The following is a 19,671-nucleotide window of genomic DNA, read 5'->3' as shown; positions in this document are numbered from 1 at the left end:
GTCCGTCGTCCCTGTCTCGCCATACTCTGCCAGTATGTCAAGCCCTGACCCTCTTCTCTTGGTTTGTTTATCGTGTTGATAAATCATATGTGTATCGCACCGACGTGCAAACGCCCGCAGGACCCACCCTGAAGCGAGGGAAATATGGGACCACTATAATGTTGACTCAATTGAACTGATCATAACTCCCAGTTATGATATCCCGAGGCCACGAGAGCCAGTCTCGATACCTCTGATCCAACACAGAGTAGATTTGTGTCATAAGACGCGAGCTTAGACCTTCCATCCACCACATCCACTCGATCTGACGAACGGACGCACACCAATAAGCAAATACAACAAGCGCAATCGGAGCTTCCTGGCACAGAAGATTTAGATACTCATCCGACACATCAAGAAGCCATCGAAAGACATCTGCAGTCTCCAGCCTCCGCGTGACGCCAGGCTTAATGGCTAGACCCAGTGTTCGCGCGAGTTCATCTATAGCATCCTGGTAGATGCTCCGAAGCGACGGGTCAGCCGCACACTCCCTCCACATCATCCGTTGCAACTCCCAGACATGGGGTTTACCCTGTTCAAGAGCCTGTGGTGATCTATGGGCAGCAACCAGATATGTCCCGTTTGTGAAAATCGGCGCTAACCTCCCAGTACGAAGATCTTCCCCGCCTGTGCGGATAACGGTCGTCGTCCCTCGGAAAAGTCGGGCCCATTCTGACAGAGTGCCTCGTTCAAAGAGGACTAGAAAATCGCCGTCTTCTGAGGGCTTGGCGCAGGAGAACATGCATGTCAGAGTAGAGAAAAGGAAAAGCGCAGCACCGTTGTCTCGGGCAAGAGGTGAGACAAGTGGGATTATCTGTCTCACCGCCGTGCTATGGTGCATCTGTGCATGAGCAAGGCAAGTTCCGCGTCGGGATTCATCCGAGCGGGCTAAATGTAGCGCGGAAAATGCCAACAAGGTGTGCAATACTGCGGGCGTCGCAAAGCCAATGCGAGGTGCTTCATCTCGCCAAACAGTCTGTACTGCTGGGCTTCGTGATAGCGTGTAGCAAGTTGATGTTGTCCAGTGGTGCAACAACTCTAGGTCGAAAACAGCCAATGTCGAAGGAAATGGTCCCAACGAAGACAGACTTGGCAATAGCTGTGGTCCTTGTGCTGAAGGAGGAGCTCTTCCGGATCCCACACTTTCGGGTCCAGATAGTGAGACTGGTGATACTGCGCTTTCCGCTTTTGGGGTCAAGAGTGCGGATGGGGTGCTGGTGAAGGAACAGACCACCCCGTGCTTTTCACAGTTGCGGCAATGAGGCCGGCTCTCATCGCACTGTTGCAGAATGAGTTGACTATCGTGGGGAAATAATGATGTGTCTCTTACCTTGACTTTCCGCTTTTTGCATTGCGCGCATCCTGCCCGCGACTTTCGGTGCGAGCGGCGACCTGGTGGAAATGTGGCCATGTCGATTGGGGCTCAAGAACCCATGAGGTTGTACGAATCGTAGTGGACCCAAGCCTTTAAGAGGAATCTAGGAGTATCCTGGCGGATTTTGCGGAGGCGCAACTTTGTCTTTAGTGCTAAGGGGCTGGGCTAACCTAATGTGGTTAGCGCTATCATCTTCGGTCATGACGGGGAAGTCGCGACTGTCTTGACTCTCTCCAAACACCAAAAGATACTTTACATAGAGAGGTGTTCAGGCTCTTGGAGATAGACGATAGTATTGGTATGACCGTATGATATCCTAGATCCGACTTTATGAAGTCGCTTACAGGTCCATATCCACGTCGAGTCTCACCGATGCTCGGAATACCCTTTGCAGATCACCAAGACAGTGTGCGTACAATGTATCCCACTGAAGCAGGTCTCAATCCGGTCCTCTGGGCAAGGCTGGAAACCTATCAGCTATCTAAATCGCCAATTGGTGGTCATGCACCTCTGGTATGTATCACACCTTGCTTATCACGTGTCTTATGAACGCCTCGATAAGACTCGAGATCCACACCCTCGAGCCAAGCACAGCTCTCCACTGGGCTGCATGTATGACATCGGACGCACAGGTATCCCCCTTTACCTCTCTTAGAGTTGACCGCTCTTCTCCATCCTGTCTCTTTAAATAAGGATGGAATAACCCCTAGATCCATATCTCAGATGCCGATATCAGCACGTTTTTCAACAACTCTTCACAGTAAGCTTTGCTCTTCGATGATTCTAAGTAATCAGTGTTTACTTCAAATACTGACATATCCATGAAAGACATGCCCCAAGGAACCGGCACCCTCACAAGTGACAAGGGACGTGTCCTCGGTCAATTCGAGGTTGAAGGGTTTCAGTATATATTCGCGGGAAATCTAGGCAGCTTTGTGCAGTCTTTTTCCGTTCCAAATGCCGATGTCTCCTATGAGTCGGCCGATCAACTACACAAAGAAGCTGCTGAGTTCGAGCCGTCGCCCATACAAAAGGACCAGATTCAACTCAGGCTCAAGAACGGGGTGACGATTACGGGCGGTTTTGATATGCCTTTTAGCGATGGCGAGGTGAAGAAAGGGACCGTTGTTGGCGGGCTGGGGAAATGGTTGAAATTGTGATTCGATCTTGATATTCAACGTATGAGAAAGGAAGCCTTGGATCAAAATGTACCTATGAGACTACCTAAGGTATTCGTTGCAGTAAGTACCTATTGTAGTCGTTTCAAGGTTGGCACCATGCCTATACTTTTGGGGAAGTTTTGTCCTTCGAAAAAAGGGTTCCCACGAAATCGAACTAGTTTACAATTTCGACTCCTTCGCGAAGGAATCTCTGAGAAATCTTCGCAAGATTTTCCCAGACTAGACATCACATCGAATGTCAATATGCGCTTATAACTACACAGTATTTGAGTGGCACGTACCGGAGCTTTAGGGATGGCCTCGGTGAAGACTACACCTCCTGTGAGTCTCTTGATCGTTGATACCTTGCTGTTGACGAATTGCATAATGTCGTCCTCAGAAACGGATGCTCCTGACGCTGCTACAACATAGGCGCGAGGGTACTCCTCGCCGTCCCTGTATTGATTAGTTCAATAATGCCCGTGTAAGAAAAATCCGTCAAGCCTCACTTTCTCACGCCGATGACAGCGGCATCATTAACAGCAGGATGATCGAGAAGGAGTGCTTCGAGCTCGGCAGGCCACACCTGGACGCCTTTCACCTTGATCATTTCCTACCACAGGATGTTAGCCGTTGTTCTCGTTACTCACACGCCCTCTACGACCTGCCTTCTTCCGATCCACGACGTAATACCACCCATGCTCGTCCTGGCGTGCCACATCTCCTGTCCTCAACCATCCGTCTGGGGTGATAGCCTCATCAGTCGCCTTTTTATTTTGCCAGTAACCCTTCATAATGTTGGGACCACGGAACCATATTTCTCCTGTTTGTCCCCGCGCAACCTCATTATCATCATCATCCATCAGCTTGATCTCACAGTTCGGCATGGGTTCTCCAACAGAGCCGGCTATTGCGGCTAGGGTAGGATCCCAACCGATAGTGTTGCAGCAGGATCTGTGGGCAGAGTCAGCATAGGCCTCGACTTTAAGCTATACTAATTGTTATTTAACGAAAGAGAGGAGACTAACTCAGTCGACGCAAGGCCCTGCTTGACATTTACTTGTCCTTTGGGCCACAGCGACTCGTATTGTAAAGTCGGTTCTGGACCTAACGGTGCAGCACACGAGAAAGTCTTGGTGATGCTGCTAATGTCATACTTTCCACTCTTCACTGCGGGATTCTTGGTCATGGCCACGATTATGGGCGGCACAAGGTGCAGCTCTGTGATACGGAATCTCTGGATGTTTTCAAGCAAACGGTGGATCTCGTACTTCGCCATGATGTACGATGGCACCCGTCTCGCGATGGAGATGGTGCAAAAATAGCACAGTGCCAGACCATGGTAGAGTGGAATTGTACACAACCACCTGGAATTTTTGGCCGCCAGCTCTTTCGTGTGGAGGTTGGGATCGAGGCTCATCATAAAATCTGTCTGAACGCAGTTTGCGATAATGCTATAATGTGAAGCCTCCGCTGCTTTCGGAAGACCGGTGGTTCTGTCAATTAAAAATTAGCCCCATTGGAGACATCAAGAATCCCGAAGTGACAAACCCCGATGTCATTATCATATAGACAGTTGTCGACTTTGATTCCTCCGGGGTTAGCTTCTTCCAAACGAAGCGACTGCCGACCTCTTTCGGCGCCAGTAAATGCTTCCAATGCTTCACTCCAGTTTTAACACTATCATTGCCGCCGTCATCCTTGATGAGCGGAGCATCGTCAAACATGAAGATACGTTCCCGCCCCATGCCCACAATCTCCGCGGCCTCCAGAGCGCAGGCTAGAGTGGCATCACTCGCCAGGATAAAGCTCGGCGTTGTGAGACCGAGCTGGTATGCCAACTCGCGGGCATTGGAGTGAGGATTTGCGGACTGGTATATGCCACCGGCCATAATTATGCCGAGGTTGACGACGGGGAATAGAACATCGTTGCCGCTGAGGAAAAGAACCCGGTCCCCTTCTTTTAACCCCGCGGCTCGTAATCCTGCGGCTAATCGCTGTGACCAGAGACGGAGCTGAGTCCAAGTCAAACGTAGTGTCTCTGGGTCGTCGGCGTCAGCAAAGGCGAGAGCATCGCCTAGTGGAGCTGTAGGGGAGCCGAAGAGATACGTGGGAATGTCCACTTCCGGAACAGGAACGTTCCATCGTGATTTCTGTGGCATACTTAGATATTTCGCCCGCGCGGTGATACTAATATAATGACGGATCAAGAGTCGAGAAAGTGAAGGAGTAGAAATAAATTCTACATAAGCTACTGTAGTAAGCTTACAATTGTAGGTGGAGCCTCGGCCTACATGATATGAGCGCATTCAGTGATTGGCTCACTGAGTGCTCGGTGGGTCTCATACTGCGTATCCGGGGATAAGTACGGAGTACGGAGTACCCTCGCTACGCGGGAACCCCCTTCACGTGACAAAAATGATTGTACGCTCGACAAAACGTCCAATCAATAACACGAGGGGCTTTGGCGTTCGCCGGGCGCCCGGCTTCAGTTGCTGAGCGTTGATTTCTTTGGGACCCTCAAGTAGATATGGATTCCCGGGATGTAATTGGTGGAGGACGTTATTCTGCCGTTAGTCACCGCCGTAACATGCTGGCATCTGTGATTTTCCAGGACCGGTACCTGTTCTCGCGTTGCTTCCATCTCAAATCTACTGCGTCTTGCCATGTCGAATCCTACCTCCCATCCAACACCACTGCGTGAGCCTTCCGCCGCCGATCTAAACGCCCGTTCGTCTACCAAGAGCTGTAGCCGGTGCCATGGCAAACGGCCCCTCAGTGCGTTCCTCAACGACAGTTACGAGTTTAAAACCTGCCACGGATGCCGTCATCGCCAGTCTAGACAGGTCGAAAGTGACGCCCCTGTGCATACTGCTGAAAATCCCGCCGCGGATGTAGGCGACGCGTCGCCGACCAAGTGCTGTAGCCGGTGCCGTATCAATCGACCGCTGGCTGAGTTCTTCAACAACAGAAATGTCGAGCTTAAGTGCTGCTACGGATGCCGCCATCAACCGTCTAGACAGGTCGAGAGCGACGCCCCTGTGCATACTGCTGAAAATCCCGCCACGGATGTAGGCGACCCGTCGCCGACCAAGCGCTGTAGCCGGTGCCGTATCAATCGACCGCTGGCTAAGTTCCTCCAAAACAGAAACGTCGAGCTTAGGTGCTGCTACGGATGCCGTCATCCCCAGTCTAGATAGGTCGAGAGTGACGCCCCTGTGCATACTGCTGAAAATCCCGCCATGGATGTAGGCGACCCGTCGCCGACCAAGCGCTGTAGCCGGTGCAGTAACAATCGACCGCTGACTGCCTTCCTAAACGACAGAAATGTCGAGCTTAAGTGCTGCCACGGATGCCGCCATCAACAGTCTAGACAGGTCGAGAGCGACGCCCCGAGCGACGCCCCTGTGCATACTGCTGAAAATCCCGCCGCGGATGTAGGCGCCCCCTCGCCGACCAAGCGCTGTAGCCGGTGCAGTAACAATCGACTGCTGGCTGAGTTCCTCAACGACAGAAATGTCGAGCTTATGTGCTGCTACGGATGCCGTCATCCTCAGTCTAGACAGGTCGAGAGTGACGCCCCTGTGCATACTGCTGAAAATCCCGCCGCGGATGTAGGCGACCCGTCGCCGACCAAGCGCTGTAGCCGGTGCAGTAACAATCGACCGCTGGCTAAGTTCCTCAACGACAGAAATGTCGAGCTTAAGTGCTGCTACGGATGCCGCCATCAACAGTCTAGACAGGTCCAGAGCGACGCCCCTGTGCATACTGCTGAAAAGCGCTGTAGCTGGTGCGGTACCAGTCAACTGCTGACTGCCTTCCTCAACGACAGAAATGTCGAGCTCAAAACCTGCCACGGATGCCGTCATCTCCAGTTACTACATGTTCGGAGCGAGGTTAATACTGCTGCAGTGGCCACGCCCGTTGCATTTCGTCCCCAGTACTACCCGTATCATTGCTGGCAACTATAAAGCGGCGGAGCACACGATCCCGCGTGTGCCATTGGCGACGACCGAGGGCCAGCTATCCTTCACTCTCCGTCGGATGCAGTTTCCACTCCATCTCTGTTTCGCTATGACGATTAATAAGAGCCAGGGACAGTCGTTAAAAAGGGTGGGTGTGGATCGAGGGTAACATATGTGGCCAATCTATCGGTCCTACGCGTAGAGGGCTCGGATGCAACAGAAAATGCCGTCTTTCCAGAGGTCGTACAGCGCTTCCATACAACGGAGTCAGCTGTACAAGTTAATCAGATGTAGGGTTATAACCAATACTAATATCAATTTCCTGCCATTAGCTTACTGACTACCTACGGACTTCGCCTTCAAGCCGCCCGAACGAAGCGAGGGTAAACTGGCTGTGAAGTAGGTACGTATTAACTAGTATTGTTAATATAACTAGGAGCCACTCCTGATTAGCAAAATCAACTTTATCGCGCCTAGGTACGTTGCTTTTATTTGTTAGACGCCTGTAATACTGTAGAAAAGTAGAGCCGAAACTGTACCGGCCGGCGGCAGCAATCTCGTGCTATTCAGTGTCATTCTCTTTCTGCAATCTCATCTAGAACAGCAATAGGAGTTGAGGTCATCCCGCTGAGATCTTTTTCTTGTTCCCACGATCCTTCGACGACGAGGTCATTGAAACTCCGTACAGCCTTGGAGAGCGTACTGCCGAGTGTTTCTGTGAGTATATCACGTGGCTGAAAGCCTCTTGTCCGGCCACTTGGTTGCTTCTCGATAGACTTCGAGATCTGATAAGCCAGATGACGAACCGCGCTAGCATCCCGCATGTTGATTCGTCAGATTTACACCACTAAACTTAAACTACCTACCCGTCCATCAACTGAGGTTCTCCTTCATCAACGAAACCTTCGAGATCAAGTGACTACCCGCAAAATGACTGAATCTCCACCAACCGGGGTTCTCTTTGATCGGGTACACCTTCAACAGGGGCAACGATACATAAAGGACGGCAACCTTGCATTCCCATGTCAGTCTCCTGTGAATCCACTCGATCTCCCAAAGGGGCAAGAGGTGGTTACCGTGCTTGCAAAACAAAACGCCAGGATTGTACTCGAGTGGGACGAATCCTTCGTGACCAAGTCAGGGTTTGGAATACTATTCCCTGAAGCTGAAGCAATGAAACTTGTCGCTAAGCATACCGATGTCCCCGTCCCCGAAGTGATTTTTACACATTTCGATCCAGTTGAAGATGTCCCACCTAGCGTCTGCCTCAAGCCCAGTTACCGTCCACCAGAAGGGACGATCGGGATGACCATTGTTCCCGGAATCACTCTAGAGAAAAAATGGGACACGCTAGACGACGAGGCTAAAGAGTCGATTTGTCTTCAACTGTGGAATCTAACCTCGAAGATCCGAAATATCCCTCGTCCACAAGAGTTAGAGGGATTATATCAGTGTGCGGCGGATGGCTCTCCATCCCAGGACCCAATGCTAGAGGACCTACAAAAACCCGCTCGACCAATTCTGAACGACTCTGAGCTGCATGCGAGGATCTACGAACGGTATCTTCACTTTGGAGGAAGGCGGTATGAGAATCAACTGCTGGATATGTTCCCCCTCTCGGAGCGCTCGGTGTTCACGCATGCGGATATTGCACCACGCAATGTTATGGTGGACGAGCAGAACAATGTCACAGGCATCCTGGACTGGGAATGGGCAGGGTGGTATCCCGAGTACTGGGAGTATGCGCAGATCATGCGGCCGGCATTTTGGGGGGACTTCCAGAACTGGATGGACAGGACGGCGCCACAGCGGTGGGATCTAAGGGGAATAAATGCTGCCAGGAAGGTTTTGTTTTGAGGCCTAGAGGAGGATACACACGAAGTGACCACAGACGAGGTGCAGGAACGCTGGCTTATTGCCAATTGGTTATAGCTGGCGCACACGATCTCCTATGGTACCGAACCAGAAAGCGAATATTGCTATCGAATACGTTGACAAACGTGCTATGAACCCCACCCGATTTTATGATTTTCATCCAATTCATCGACTTGAAATCGATTTACCTCTTGTTCCCCGGAGTACTCAGAATCCAGTCGTAATTATCTCTAAATCTAGCAGCCATAGAAGCCTCATGTTCACCCTCCTCCGATCCCGCAGTAATTGAGCCTGCTGTTCATCTTCTAAGGATCTTGCATTCCTCTGCCGAATCCGAGCATGCTTCTTAGAACAACGTCCTGCCTTTTCAACTTAAGATACGCCGCCTAGCTTTGACCGGACCTAGGGCAAACCTATTTGGTCCAGAATCGTAGGACGGGTTCTTTACAACCTTCAGAGGGTTCGTAGCTCAGACCACAGGCTGATGAAGTATTCCAATCGGGTTAGCGTGGCAGAATCATAGGCGGTGGTCTGAAGAAACTCAGGTACTTGAACTGGAGCAGGTACCAGGTACCTCAGGTATGGATGTCGATACAGTGATACTGCTTCCTGACTCCGCCATGGGCGTCGTGTTGTGGCACCACTTTGCATATGACGTAGGTAATGTACACAGTGAGTATGTAGAACGTCGTTGTGGACCACTTGCAAGCAATAGAAGATGGAATCTCTGTTCTTTTTTTAGAACACGAGGAATACCAAGAAATTACACGAGATTAAAACATTGGCATCAAGTTCTCAAGGCAGAAGGCCACAGGGCTGGGGAACTCCCCCACTTACTGCGCCACACTCCAGCAGCACAGCCGAGACATATAAACAACCCTCATTCCGGCGATTTTGCAGGACTCAAGGACCTTAGTCTTATCACACACCATGTCTTATCAATACCCCCCCAACCGTGAGTAACACTCCGCATCATCAGATGTCCCCACTCTTGAGCGCATGGACTAACCCAACACAACAGAACCTCCGCATGGAGGATATGCCCCGCAGTACGGCCAGCAAGGCCCCCCTCCAGGAGCCCCTCCCCAGGGTTACCAACAGCCTCCTTACCCGCCACAGCCTTACGGGGCCGCTCCTCCTCAGGGGCAATATCCCCCTCAGCAAGGCCACTACCCCCCGCCCCAGCAAGGCCACTATCCTCCGCCTCAGCAAGGCCAGTACGGCGCTCCGCCGCCGCAGGGTGCTCACTATGGTGCACCCTCCCCCCAACCCCACGGATACCCCGCTCCGCCTGCACAACCTCCATATGGCCAGCCGCCGCATGGTCATGTCCCGCCCCCAGGCCAGCCACCCATTGGGTATGGCGCACCACCTCCCGGTGGCGGCTTCCCTCCCCACGGCGCTCCGTCGATGCCATCTCCCGGTTACGTCGCTGGCCAACTGGCCCCAGGTGATTTCCGGCCCCAAGCGGATGCGCTTCGCAAAGCGATGAAGGGCTTCGGTACCGACGAAAAGGCCCTCATTGCCGTCCTCTCCCCCCTCGATCCGCTCCAGGTAGCCGCCGTCCGTGACACATATTCCAAGCACCTCGGACGCGATCTCTATAAGGATGTCAAGTCCGAGACTGGAAGTTATTTCCGCGACGGTCTCCTGGCTGTGATCGACGGGCCCCTCATGCATGATGTCGAGTGCGTGCACTCGGCAATCGACGGTGCCGGCACGAAGGAGTGGCTGCTCAACGACATCCTGCTCGGCCGGTCCAATGCGGACATGAATGCTATCCGGACGGCCTATGAGATGAGATACAAACGTTCTCTTTCCAGAGATGTCGAGGGCGATTTGTCCTTCAAGACATCTACTCTGTTTGCCACGGTGATTCGTGCTGCCCGCACCGAGGAGTCTGCCCCTGTCAACCCGCAGAATATCGAGACGGACGTTCGCTCCCTACAAGGGCGGGATGTCAGAGAGGTGTGCGCAATCTTCGCCAAGGCTTCTAATGCTGAGCTCCGCGCTCTCAGCCAGACTTTCGAGTCCCGTTACAATGTCTCCCTCGAGAAGCATATCAAGAAGGCGTTCTCGGGTCATATGGAGGATGCGCTGCTTCAGATGCTCCGCTCGGCTACTGACCCTGCTATGCGTGACGCTAAGCTGCTCGAAGACTGCATGAGTGGCATGGGTACCAAGGACGACCGGCTTGTGATTCGTGTTGTCCGAGCCCACTGGGACCGTAATCATAAGGAGATGGTGAAGCGCGCTTACCAGCACTTATATGGCAAGAGCCTGATTGAGCGCATTCGCGGCGAGACTTCTGGTGATTATGAGCGTTTGATGGTTGCTCTTCTTGAGTAGTCGTTTGAATTTTTTTCTATTGTTTTTCCCTGTACATATTGTCATGTGAATGACTCTTCTGTTCATGATTGTTACATGACAACTTGACATATTTTGAGATACCATGGTCTGAAATGAGATATGTGATCTGCCTTATTTACAGGTCCTCCGGGCCTCCTTCCATCACGCTATGAATCAATAGCCCACTTTGTCCACATTCACAGCGTGTACTTGAAAAGCGGAGACTTATCACCCATCTCAAGCAGCTGATCATCGGTGTATGTCTCCCGTATCTCCATCTCGGTCATAGCCGCATTTTTCCTATTCGCGTAGACCCATGATACCTCGACAATAACAGCTGCCAGAAAAGCCGTTCCACCAAAGGCCAACGACAAGCCAAACCCAGTAGGGTATGCGGGGGCCTCACGATCGAGATACATATAGCTTCCGACAATGCCACCAATATTGCCAACGCAGATGTTGAAAGCACTCCCTACGGCACGACGATTTGAAGGGGCCAGGTTGTTTAGCGTCCACGAGGTTGTCGCGGGATGAGTAGGGTAGATGCCCATGCAGGTCAGGACGATGGCGAAGAACCCGGGCCCTATGTTGGCCTGTAGATCGCCCTTCAGGCCAACGATTATCGAGTAGCCAATGATGATGAGCAGCAATGGAGCTGCGACGAATGGCATGCGCCAATAGAATCGGTCGGAGAGCTTGGAGAAGAATACGGCGGATATGGCGCCGGCGACGTATGGTGGTACTGTCATGAGTTGGGCATTGGTGTCTTTGAAGCCCATTCCCGTTGTAATGGTAGGAAGTGTGAATTTGGTACCTGGAAAAGCACGCCGTCAAATTTAGCAGTTGCACAATGGCGAGGAATGGCTGGTAAACATACCGTAGGAGCAGGCAGACTGGCATAGAAGGATATAGGCCAGCAAATACATCCTCCAATTAGAAATCACGGCCTTGACATCTTTCCATGAAGCTTTCTTCTGCTCTTCCTTGAAATTTCCGCCTTCTTTGATGAAATGTTGTAGTTCCAGGTACCGAATCTCGTCTTGATCAAGCCATCTGCCGGATAGCTTGGGGGAATCTATAAGCAAGAAGAAACACATGACTCCCAAGACGACGGTGAGTAATCCTTCAAGCACGAAGATCCAACGCCAACCCTCGTATCCACCGACGCCATCCATCCTAGCAATGCCGGCTGCAAGCAGGCCGGAGAATGCTCCAGCTAACGCACTTGCGCAATAGAAGAGGGAAATGCGGGTGGCGAGATCTCGTGGCATGTACCAGAATGAACACAAATACACAGCTCCTGGGAAAAATCCGGCTCTTTTGTCCGAGTTAGCAGGGGAGGTAGTGTATTTGGAGGTCTCAACATACTCGAACACTCCTAGGATGATTCGCACGGCCACTAGTCCTCCGAAGTTTCTCACACACCCAGTCAACGTCATGACGATTCCCCAGCTGACAATGAGAATACCCAAGTACGTCGATGGCCGGCTGAATCGCTTCAGTATGATGTTACTTGGCACCTCTGGTCGCCCATTAGCAAACAGATCATTTCTTTCTATGCCGATAGTACTCACCGAGCAGAACGTATGGAATGAAGAAAAGACTCAGCGCAATATTATACTGAATCCCAGTCAAGCCCAAGTCCTTTGTCATGCCTGCTATCTTGGCATTTCCTATATTCGCCCTATCCAGGTGGGATACAAGGTACAGCGTCGCAAGCATAGGCACGAGTCTTATATCGACCTACCATATATCCACTTTTAGTGTCTTGCATCCTAAGGGATCGGTCGTCACATACCTTCCACAGAACGGCCTTCCTTTGTTCAGGGGTGAAATCGCTATAGAACTCGGCATCTTCAGCAGAAAGGCCAAGCACATGGATGTCATCCACGGTAGTGATGTTGACATAGTTCTCCACATTCTCAGACGTGCAAGCCTTCTCGTCATCCAGGTCCTGAGATTTGTATCCCGGTCGTAGAGTAGTCATAGTAGCGGTGTTAATCTGCCTTGAGACAGAAGGGGAACAATAACAAAGGACTCCTCGGCAGTTGGGGTTATTTATCCACCATATCTGGTGCGGAGAAGGCTTAACGTACGCCAAGGGCCCGAGGCATTGCGCCTGAAAGCCCAAACCGCCCGCCAAAAAGCTTCCTTGTCATCGGTTTGCCCCTTTCGAGCTTCAACGCCATCTTGAATCGGCTATGAGTACGGCTTGGCGGGGTGCCAAGTCCTTTTCACTGCTTGGAAGGTTTCCCCGCAGCGGTCCTTCCCCGCGATTTCGCCCTATTTGCCGGGGTGGATCTGGGGTAGAGGTTTATTACGAGAGATGGTTTAAGATTGTGAGCAATCAGAGGGAAACCACTTCTCCATGCACGGTCAGGGCCCGGGCGTTAATTCCGCTACGAAGCGTCAAGGGAGTATCCCGCTCTCGCAGACACCCCATGTCTAAGAGGAGAACCCCCACACGAAAAGCCATATGGCGCGACAGCTAGTCCTAATACGGTTGGTGTAGTATTACATTTAGCCCTAGATCCACGTGGGGGAACCCGCTTCCCCGTGTACTAGCCCTGGAAGATTAAGCTGGCCGTTCAGTTGAAGCAATTGAAGAGGGAGGCTGTTTGTTTACATTACAGGAAGGTGCCTTGATACCTGGCCTATGATTCTCCATATTAAAGCAATTATATTGAGTATCGATATTAAGTCCAGCTTATACAATAAAAATCCCACCCTAATCACCTCTTTTTCTATGGCGAATAACAGTCATAGCTTCGTGCACGCCATAATAGAAAAACCCAGCAAGAATGCAAGGAAATGTAACTTGTAGAGACAACAAATCCCTGGCTTCCAAACGCTCAACAAATTCAGACTTCATAAAGACATGTATGGGTATTTCACATGCAGGGTGTCAATCAATCGTGGATCTCATTAAAGCAAAAAAGAAAATGGGAAAATTCTGATACATAAAGCAAATTGATCATGATATCGTTCGATCACACACTGGCCGTGCGTCGCGGGACTTCACTGGGCTTCTGAGCGTATGCAACGAACATGCGGAATCCAGTTCCACGCTTCTGGCACTCGCGTAGAACCTTGCGGTCATTCCAAATACTCCGCTCAATGTCTCCAGCAGAGAAGACGGGATCTTCATAGCATTTCGAATACCACCATCGTCCGACACGAGCGACAATCTTAGCAATTGACTCATCATTTGCCGGAGAAGGGGACGGGTCCGAAAGAAGGTCGCCAAGAGAAATGTTCGCTTCGTTTGAAGGCGACTTCGAAGTTGTGCTCGTGCTCTGGCTGGCCTCCGCGGTGGTGACGGATATCGTTGGTAGTGAGAATCCGGTGGAAGGAGTGGTTGCTGATGTCGACTGATTCGATGAACTGGTGTCGGATGAGCGGAGAACCATGCCTGCAACCGGAATGCGCACCATGCAGCGGCGGAGACTGTCGAAGCCATTGGCGCCGAGCTCGCGTTGTACACTGTCACTGGTGGGCTTGAGGCTGAGGGTTGGGTCGGATAGACAGGTCACTTCTTTGAGTTGGCGGACCGCTTTGCGTGTGCGGGGTCCCATGTTGAGCATATCGCGGTCCAGCAGACTCATCTCCAGATATCCTCCAGTGCGGAGGACGCGTTTGCATTCTTGGATGACGTTACACTGGACGGTCTCCGAGCATACGGTGGGAAAGCGTAAGACGGCCACTGTGAAGTAGTCTTTTGGGAACGGGAGAGGATTTCCTAGGCCCATGTGGTATACGGTGTGATGGTTGGTAGGAGGCTGCCACGCGGCAGGGTGGGGAGGAGCCGCGGATACCGGGCGCCCACCTAGGCTATAGACCTCGGCGTCAGGATAGGTCAGGGAGCAGTAAAAAGACCAGTCGTCATTGCCCAGTCCATCGATCACAAGAATTCGTCCTTGTCCTCCGGGCTTGACGTGATTATGTGCAGGGCTGAACAGGACCCGGCCAAATGATAGCCAGCGACTGGTCATGAGCGAAGCAGAACGCATGTTTGTGCGTGTCACAGCGTCCCATTCGCGCTCCGAGGACGAAGATTCTTGTTCGCGGCGAAGCTTTGGCCTGGGTGAAGGAACAGCGGCGAGGGAGCTGAGAAAGTTAGACTGCTTTTCACGACGCTGATCTGTTTCAGAAGACTGCTCGGTGGGGAGATGGTCGCTTTTCTCCTCGATCAAGCCCCCATACCTAGCCGCAAGGTCGGTATAGGACGGCTGGGATGAAGGAGCAGTAGATGACTGCAAAGCAGATACTATGCGTGAACGGCGGAGGTGAACAGAGCTGCCACTCGAACGGACTGACGTGGCACCGGGCGCTGACTGGAGATCATTGGCATTATTCAGTTCGTCCTGCAGAGTCCTACTTGCCCTTGTCGCAAGTTCAAACCGATCCGCTGCGTCGGCCTTGTCCGACTCCTCGGGCTTGGGTTCATCGGGCGAGAGAACGTGGTCAATCAGGTCGTCGTACTCATTCCAGACTTCGTCCTCAGTCGGCGGAGAACCTGGAACCGGATTCAATGCTGTAACTGCAGCCAGAGCCCCAGAGCTATCTGACGAGGTTGAGCCTTTCTTCGGCGGAAATTGAAGAAACTCGTAATTAGAGAAGGGGCCGGAAAGAAATTCCAAAGCACTAGCATGATGTGAATCACCAAAGCTTGGGTTGTATCCCCGACCCCACTCGGGCAGCTTGCTTGGCTCAATTCCCGGATCCAATGGCGCATTGGCGATGGGTATAGATTCGTGTAGGCTTTTTGTCGTAGAGATCGTGAGAGAAGGAGATCCTGCAACACTGAACGGACGCGAGAAAGAATCAATAGCGGGTTGATGGGGTCGATCACGCCACGAAACTACTTGTGGAATTCGGCCGATTGAGGCCAGTCGCCTGGGCCGTCGTTCGGGTGATGTCTGAAGTTCCGGAGGCATGAGGTTGCGGTTCAACATGGCGGTCCTTGGGGATGGACTGTCATCTCTTTCGAACTCTCCATGCATCTTTGGAGGAGATGGCAACAAAACGGAAGGATGCCTCTTTCTGATTTCCAAGGCTCTTGGAACTTTCACTGGATTGAAAGATCTCTCCTCTTCTGTTGGGGGAGAGTCTTCGACCTTGTCGATAATTTCATTGAGCTCGTCTGAGTCTGCATCCACCATGGCGTAATGAGCAACAGGCTGACTATTCAGCACCGGTGTGATTGCTGCATGGAGTTTGGTGTTTTCAGACCCAGTCGCAGGGGGTGCTGGAACTTTCTGCGCATTCGCTCGATTCTTCTGGAGGAAATTCCACATAGACGGCTTTTCTTTCTTGTCATGTTGCTTCTCGGCTCGCTCGACCTTGGTAGACTTCCCCTGGGGCTTTTTGTCAGGTTTTGCTTTGGACGGCACGATAATGCCTGATGCATGATTAGGCAGAGACGTGCTTGTCACCGCGGCCTGTGGGTTTGTGAATAAACCATGTCTCTTCCCTCTCGGAACCGGCATGCGTGGCTTTGATGTGGTTGAAGAATGTCCAATGTTAGATTCGTGCTCAGGGCTCCTGCTTCGCGCTGGTTCAATGGAATGGCTTGGCGTAATGGTCTCACCAAACGTGCCAACAGAAGTTGTGAGAGAGTCAGTAGATTGACCTGTCGAGTATGAGAGTGGAGGGCGAGCCAAGTTTGAACTCGATGCAACACTCATGCTGCTGATACTCTGCTCGCTCTGTGTCCGTGACAAAGTCAACCGGTCCAATCCGCCGCCGTTGATGACGACCGGCTCCAAACGGCTCATGAGGAAATCATCAATTCCGAATTCCGGTCGACTCGATTGACTCCCTTTGCTAGCAGTACTTCGTGTTGTGCTCGTTGATCTCGTTCTTGTGCCGCTGCTACTGCTAGCGCTTGCTTTGCGGCCCCGTTGTCCGTATTTTCCATAGCCTTCGTGACCTGTCCCCGCGGCTGGACCTTTGCGAGGTGCTCGGGCTGGCTCCGTTGTATTCTCTGATACATCTGCTGCTTTCGACTTCTTTGGGAAGATGCCGAATCGCTTCGGTGGAGGTATTTGCTTTGTGTCAGTCTCCTGTGAGGGGGCTTCCTTCACCAACGTTCGAGGTGATTTCCTGGATAGGACTGGGGATTCGCCTTCCCGGGAAGAAACTCGTGGCATGCTTCTTGATTGGAGCGAGTCAACAGATGCACCGGTGGACCTGCTGGGAGTTTGGCGTGACTGTTGAGTCGCTAAAACCTTTTCTATCGATTCACGTCGCGTGTGGCCCGTTGTTTTGAGGGATCGTAGGTTGCTTTGAATAATTGGCGATGTGTCAAGGTCTAATCGGTGCGTCCCGTCTCTGCTTGGTCTTGGTGGCGTCGGAGGAGTTTGCACACTACGTGCGGAGGAATATTCAATGATCCCTTGCGGGTCAAACAAGCGTCTCTCAGCTTCCTCCACTTCTCTCCGAGCCTTCTCAACGTCGATGTGTGGAGACCTTGTAGGGCTGAAATTGACCGACGACTTTCTTGGCGGAGGGCTGTGAGGCGGACCTCTGGGGATGTTGGAACCAGATTTGATTGTTGGTATTCTCTGGTCTCGGATTGTTCCTGCTGAGCTTGATCCCGAAGATGAATTTGCCACAGGCGTCCGGCGTTGAGTCTTCAAGTCCGATATCTCTTGCCGCGGGCTTGCGTGCGTGGCAGGGGCAAAGAAAGGCAATCTTGTTTGAGATGGGCTCGGTTGTCTCAGACGACCGATCTTTGTAGAGTGCACAATACCTGGAGAATATGATGATAGCGATGTCGGTGTGGACCCTCGACTCCAGATACTGGGAGACTCAGAGTATCTTGTCGATGGGCTACTTGCCGAATGGAAAGGTGTAGGAAAAGGCGGCAAGTTTTGTGTGTCAATTGTCGTTCGAAGACTTGCCAGTTCCTCTGGAGCTTGGAATTTAGAGCTGGTTGAGGATACCGTCACACTGCTCTCATTTTTCTGGTTTGCTTGGTATGAGGAAGCTGAGTTTCCAGAGAAAAGAGATTTGGAACTCCCATACCCTGAGTCATTGCCCATACCGGGAGATTGAGTCTCTTGCGGGATGACAAGACTAAGCTTGTTAGAGTCTGATTCCTTCACATGTTTTCCTATTGTCGGTGCTCTCCTTCGAAGAACATTCCGTGCTCGTTTCGGTGGGGGCAATTGTCCTCCGACAACGAAGACTGAAGGGGTGTCGATCTCTGGGCTCGAGACCGATGGAGTGGGCTGGGTGGTCTTTTGAGTCACAGTCGGAATAGGTGTAGCTGGTGATGTCGTACTCCCAATACCGGGGCGCGGAAGCATAGACAGCCGCCTTCCCCGACTCGTAGAGCGCTTGATACCCGACGGCGCTGGTATTGAGCCAGTGGTCTCGGCATCTGAGAATGACGATGTCCTGCTCCTAGGAGTGGGGTTGACCGGCCGTGCGATCTGAGATCGGGGATTTCTGCCATAAGCACCAGCAGCGAGACGCGACGGGTTGAAAGGATAAGAAGACTCGTTTGGCATGTGATTTCCATAATTGTACGACATGGCGTGTGGATGAGTGAGATACCCGGCTCAATCAAGGGACGAATGATGATACGATGGGTACATGTACTTCGTTATAGTAACCATCACGTCGCTATAAGATGTCTGGTCTAATCAGCCTTTCGTTCTGGCCTAGTTGATCTCATTATTGCAACTCACCACATCCGAGTCATGTCAAACGAAAATATCACTCTTGGCGTCTAGCGATAAGTGGGATATAGAATTAGAATGTAAATGTAAATGAAATTTGGAGAATAAGAGTATATCAAAGTCGCACAACTAAAAAGCGTCAATACACATTAACAGGGTGGTTCAAAGAAGTATAAAAAGAAAGAATACTTCAAGGTTGAGCTCACAGATGTAACGAGAAAAGTCCGATTGTGGATCGGCGAAGCCTAAAAGCTGCAGCGGCTTCGCCACAGTCTGGAGCAATGTGGCGTTGGATTTCGGTTTTATTCTCCTCAACTTGACCACGTCAGAGGTAAAGTGCCGCTGAGGTAAAATTAAAATCAAGAAATTTCAATTTCGAAAGGAAAAGATGAAGAGACATTCAGGAATTCCCGAGACGCCAGACAGTTTATGTGCTGACTGGGATTGCCCCTCGATGTGGGGGAGACACAACCCTTGAACCGCAATGACCAATATAGAAGCATAGGTTACAAAATAGGAGAACTCAGGCCAGGAGTCTCATTGGAAAAGAAGGGTTTGACTAACTCTGTGACAAGACGGGAGGAGTCGAGACTGCAAAGACCTCGAGCCTGTCAAAAAGATCGGAGAGCCTGTCGCGAAAGTTGCGCGGTCCTTCTGAATGTACGATGGCCCCCATCGCAAAGTCAAAAGACGATTCTACAAATAGCCAGGATGATTGAACAGTGGGCGAATCCACAGGGTTCCACGCACGGAAGCCCACATGGGGAGTTGAAGACCGAAGGCCCACTCAAGGGTCCTCTCTCTTAGCAGCGATTGTTGTTGGCTGCTTTGCCTAGGACTGTATCGGCTCGCGGCGGCAAACACCAGATGTACCGGGCTAGAAACAACGTGACAGGCTGTGGTACTACCCGTGGCGTACCACAACGGGCTATTCGTTATGCATGGCTTGACTAGATAAAAGAGCCTACAGATCTGACTCGGCCGCATATCGGATCAGCTGTAGACTCAAGCTGAGCATCTGCACAGTTCGTTGGAAGAGTAGAGTGCAAATAAATTCGTATTGGAGATCAGTCTGGTTATCGCGTCTCTTTGCCTCTTGGACAGCGCATACCCCGGAGATGCCGAACTCCAAATTCGTGCCTCGCAAAATGATCGATGGCAAAAAGTCTTTCTTGTATTTTACGTTCCTTAATTTTTATTTATTTTTCTTAGCCTTCTGG

At 51.5% G+C, this 19,671-nt stretch overlaps 7 protein-coding genes across 7 annotated transcripts; 3 read left to right on the top strand and 4 right to left on the bottom strand.

The window, feature by feature from the left end:
- Window positions 1-166: 166 nt before the first annotated feature.
- N7515_005868 (Zn(II)2Cys6 transcription factor domain-containing protein) lies at window positions 167-1,450 on the bottom strand (the record flags this gene model as incomplete). The annotated part of the gene is made up of 2 exons (XM_056666612.1): window positions 167-1,318; window positions 1,370-1,450. The coding sequence occupies 2 exons, from the start codon at window positions 1,448-1,450 to the stop codon at window positions 167-169; spliced, it is 1,233 nt and encodes a 410-aa protein (XP_056520208.1).
- Window positions 1,451-2,235: 785 nt separating this feature from the next.
- Window positions 2,236-2,574, top strand: N7515_005867 (uncharacterized protein; the record flags this gene model as incomplete). The annotated part of the gene is made up of 1 exon (XM_056666611.1): window positions 2,236-2,574. The coding sequence occupies one exon, from the start codon at window positions 2,236-2,238 to the stop codon at window positions 2,572-2,574; it is 339 nt and encodes a 112-aa protein (XP_056520207.1).
- A 180-nt stretch (window positions 2,575-2,754) lies between these two features.
- Window positions 2,755-4,736, bottom strand: N7515_005866 (acyl--CoA ligase; the record flags this gene model as incomplete). The annotated part of the gene is made up of 6 exons (XM_056666610.1): window positions 2,755-2,814; window positions 2,877-3,030; window positions 3,084-3,187; window positions 3,225-3,528; window positions 3,603-4,070; window positions 4,126-4,736. 6 exons carry the CDS (start codon window positions 4,734-4,736, stop codon window positions 2,755-2,757), a joined length of 1,701 nt encoding a protein of 566 aa, XP_056520206.1.
- A 2,733-nt stretch (window positions 4,737-7,469) lies between these two features.
- N7515_005865 (aminoglycoside phosphotransferase family protein) lies at window positions 7,470-8,396 on the top strand (the record flags this gene model as incomplete). The annotated part of the gene is made up of 1 exon (XM_056666609.1): window positions 7,470-8,396. One exon carries the CDS (start codon window positions 7,470-7,472, stop codon window positions 8,394-8,396), a length of 927 nt encoding a protein of 308 aa, XP_056520205.1.
- A 948-nt stretch (window positions 8,397-9,344) lies between these two features.
- Window positions 9,345-10,763, top strand: N7515_005864 (annexin; the record flags this gene model as incomplete). The annotated part of the gene is made up of 2 exons (XM_056666608.1): window positions 9,345-9,369; window positions 9,436-10,763. 2 exons carry the CDS (start codon window positions 9,345-9,347, stop codon window positions 10,761-10,763), a joined length of 1,353 nt encoding a protein of 450 aa, XP_056520204.1.
- Window positions 10,764-10,960: 197 nt separating this feature from the next.
- On the bottom strand, window positions 10,961-12,750 carry N7515_005863 (uncharacterized protein; the record flags this gene model as incomplete). Its single annotated transcript, XM_056666607.1, has 4 exons — window positions 10,961-11,577; window positions 11,641-12,285; window positions 12,338-12,506; window positions 12,562-12,750. 4 exons carry the CDS (start codon window positions 12,748-12,750, stop codon window positions 10,961-10,963), a joined length of 1,620 nt encoding a protein of 539 aa, XP_056520203.1.
- A 1,003-nt stretch (window positions 12,751-13,753) lies between these two features.
- Window positions 13,754-18,304, bottom strand: N7515_005862 (uncharacterized protein; the record flags this gene model as incomplete). The annotated part of the gene is made up of 1 exon (XM_056666606.1): window positions 13,754-18,304. One exon carries the CDS (start codon window positions 18,302-18,304, stop codon window positions 13,754-13,756), a length of 4,551 nt encoding a protein of 1,516 aa, XP_056520202.1.
- Between the last annotated feature and the right edge of the window lie 1,367 nt (window positions 18,305-19,671).

Source organism: Penicillium bovifimosum, assembly GCF_028826915.1.
Source record: "Penicillium bovifimosum strain IBT 22155 chromosome Unknown utg000005l_segment0_segment0, whole genome shotgun sequence".
NCBI classification, from domain to species: domain Eukaryota; kingdom Fungi; phylum Ascomycota; class Eurotiomycetes; order Eurotiales; family Aspergillaceae; genus Penicillium; species Penicillium bovifimosum.
Note: the sequence above shows the minus strand (reverse complement) of the source record. Positions and strands in the feature narration are given on the sequence as shown.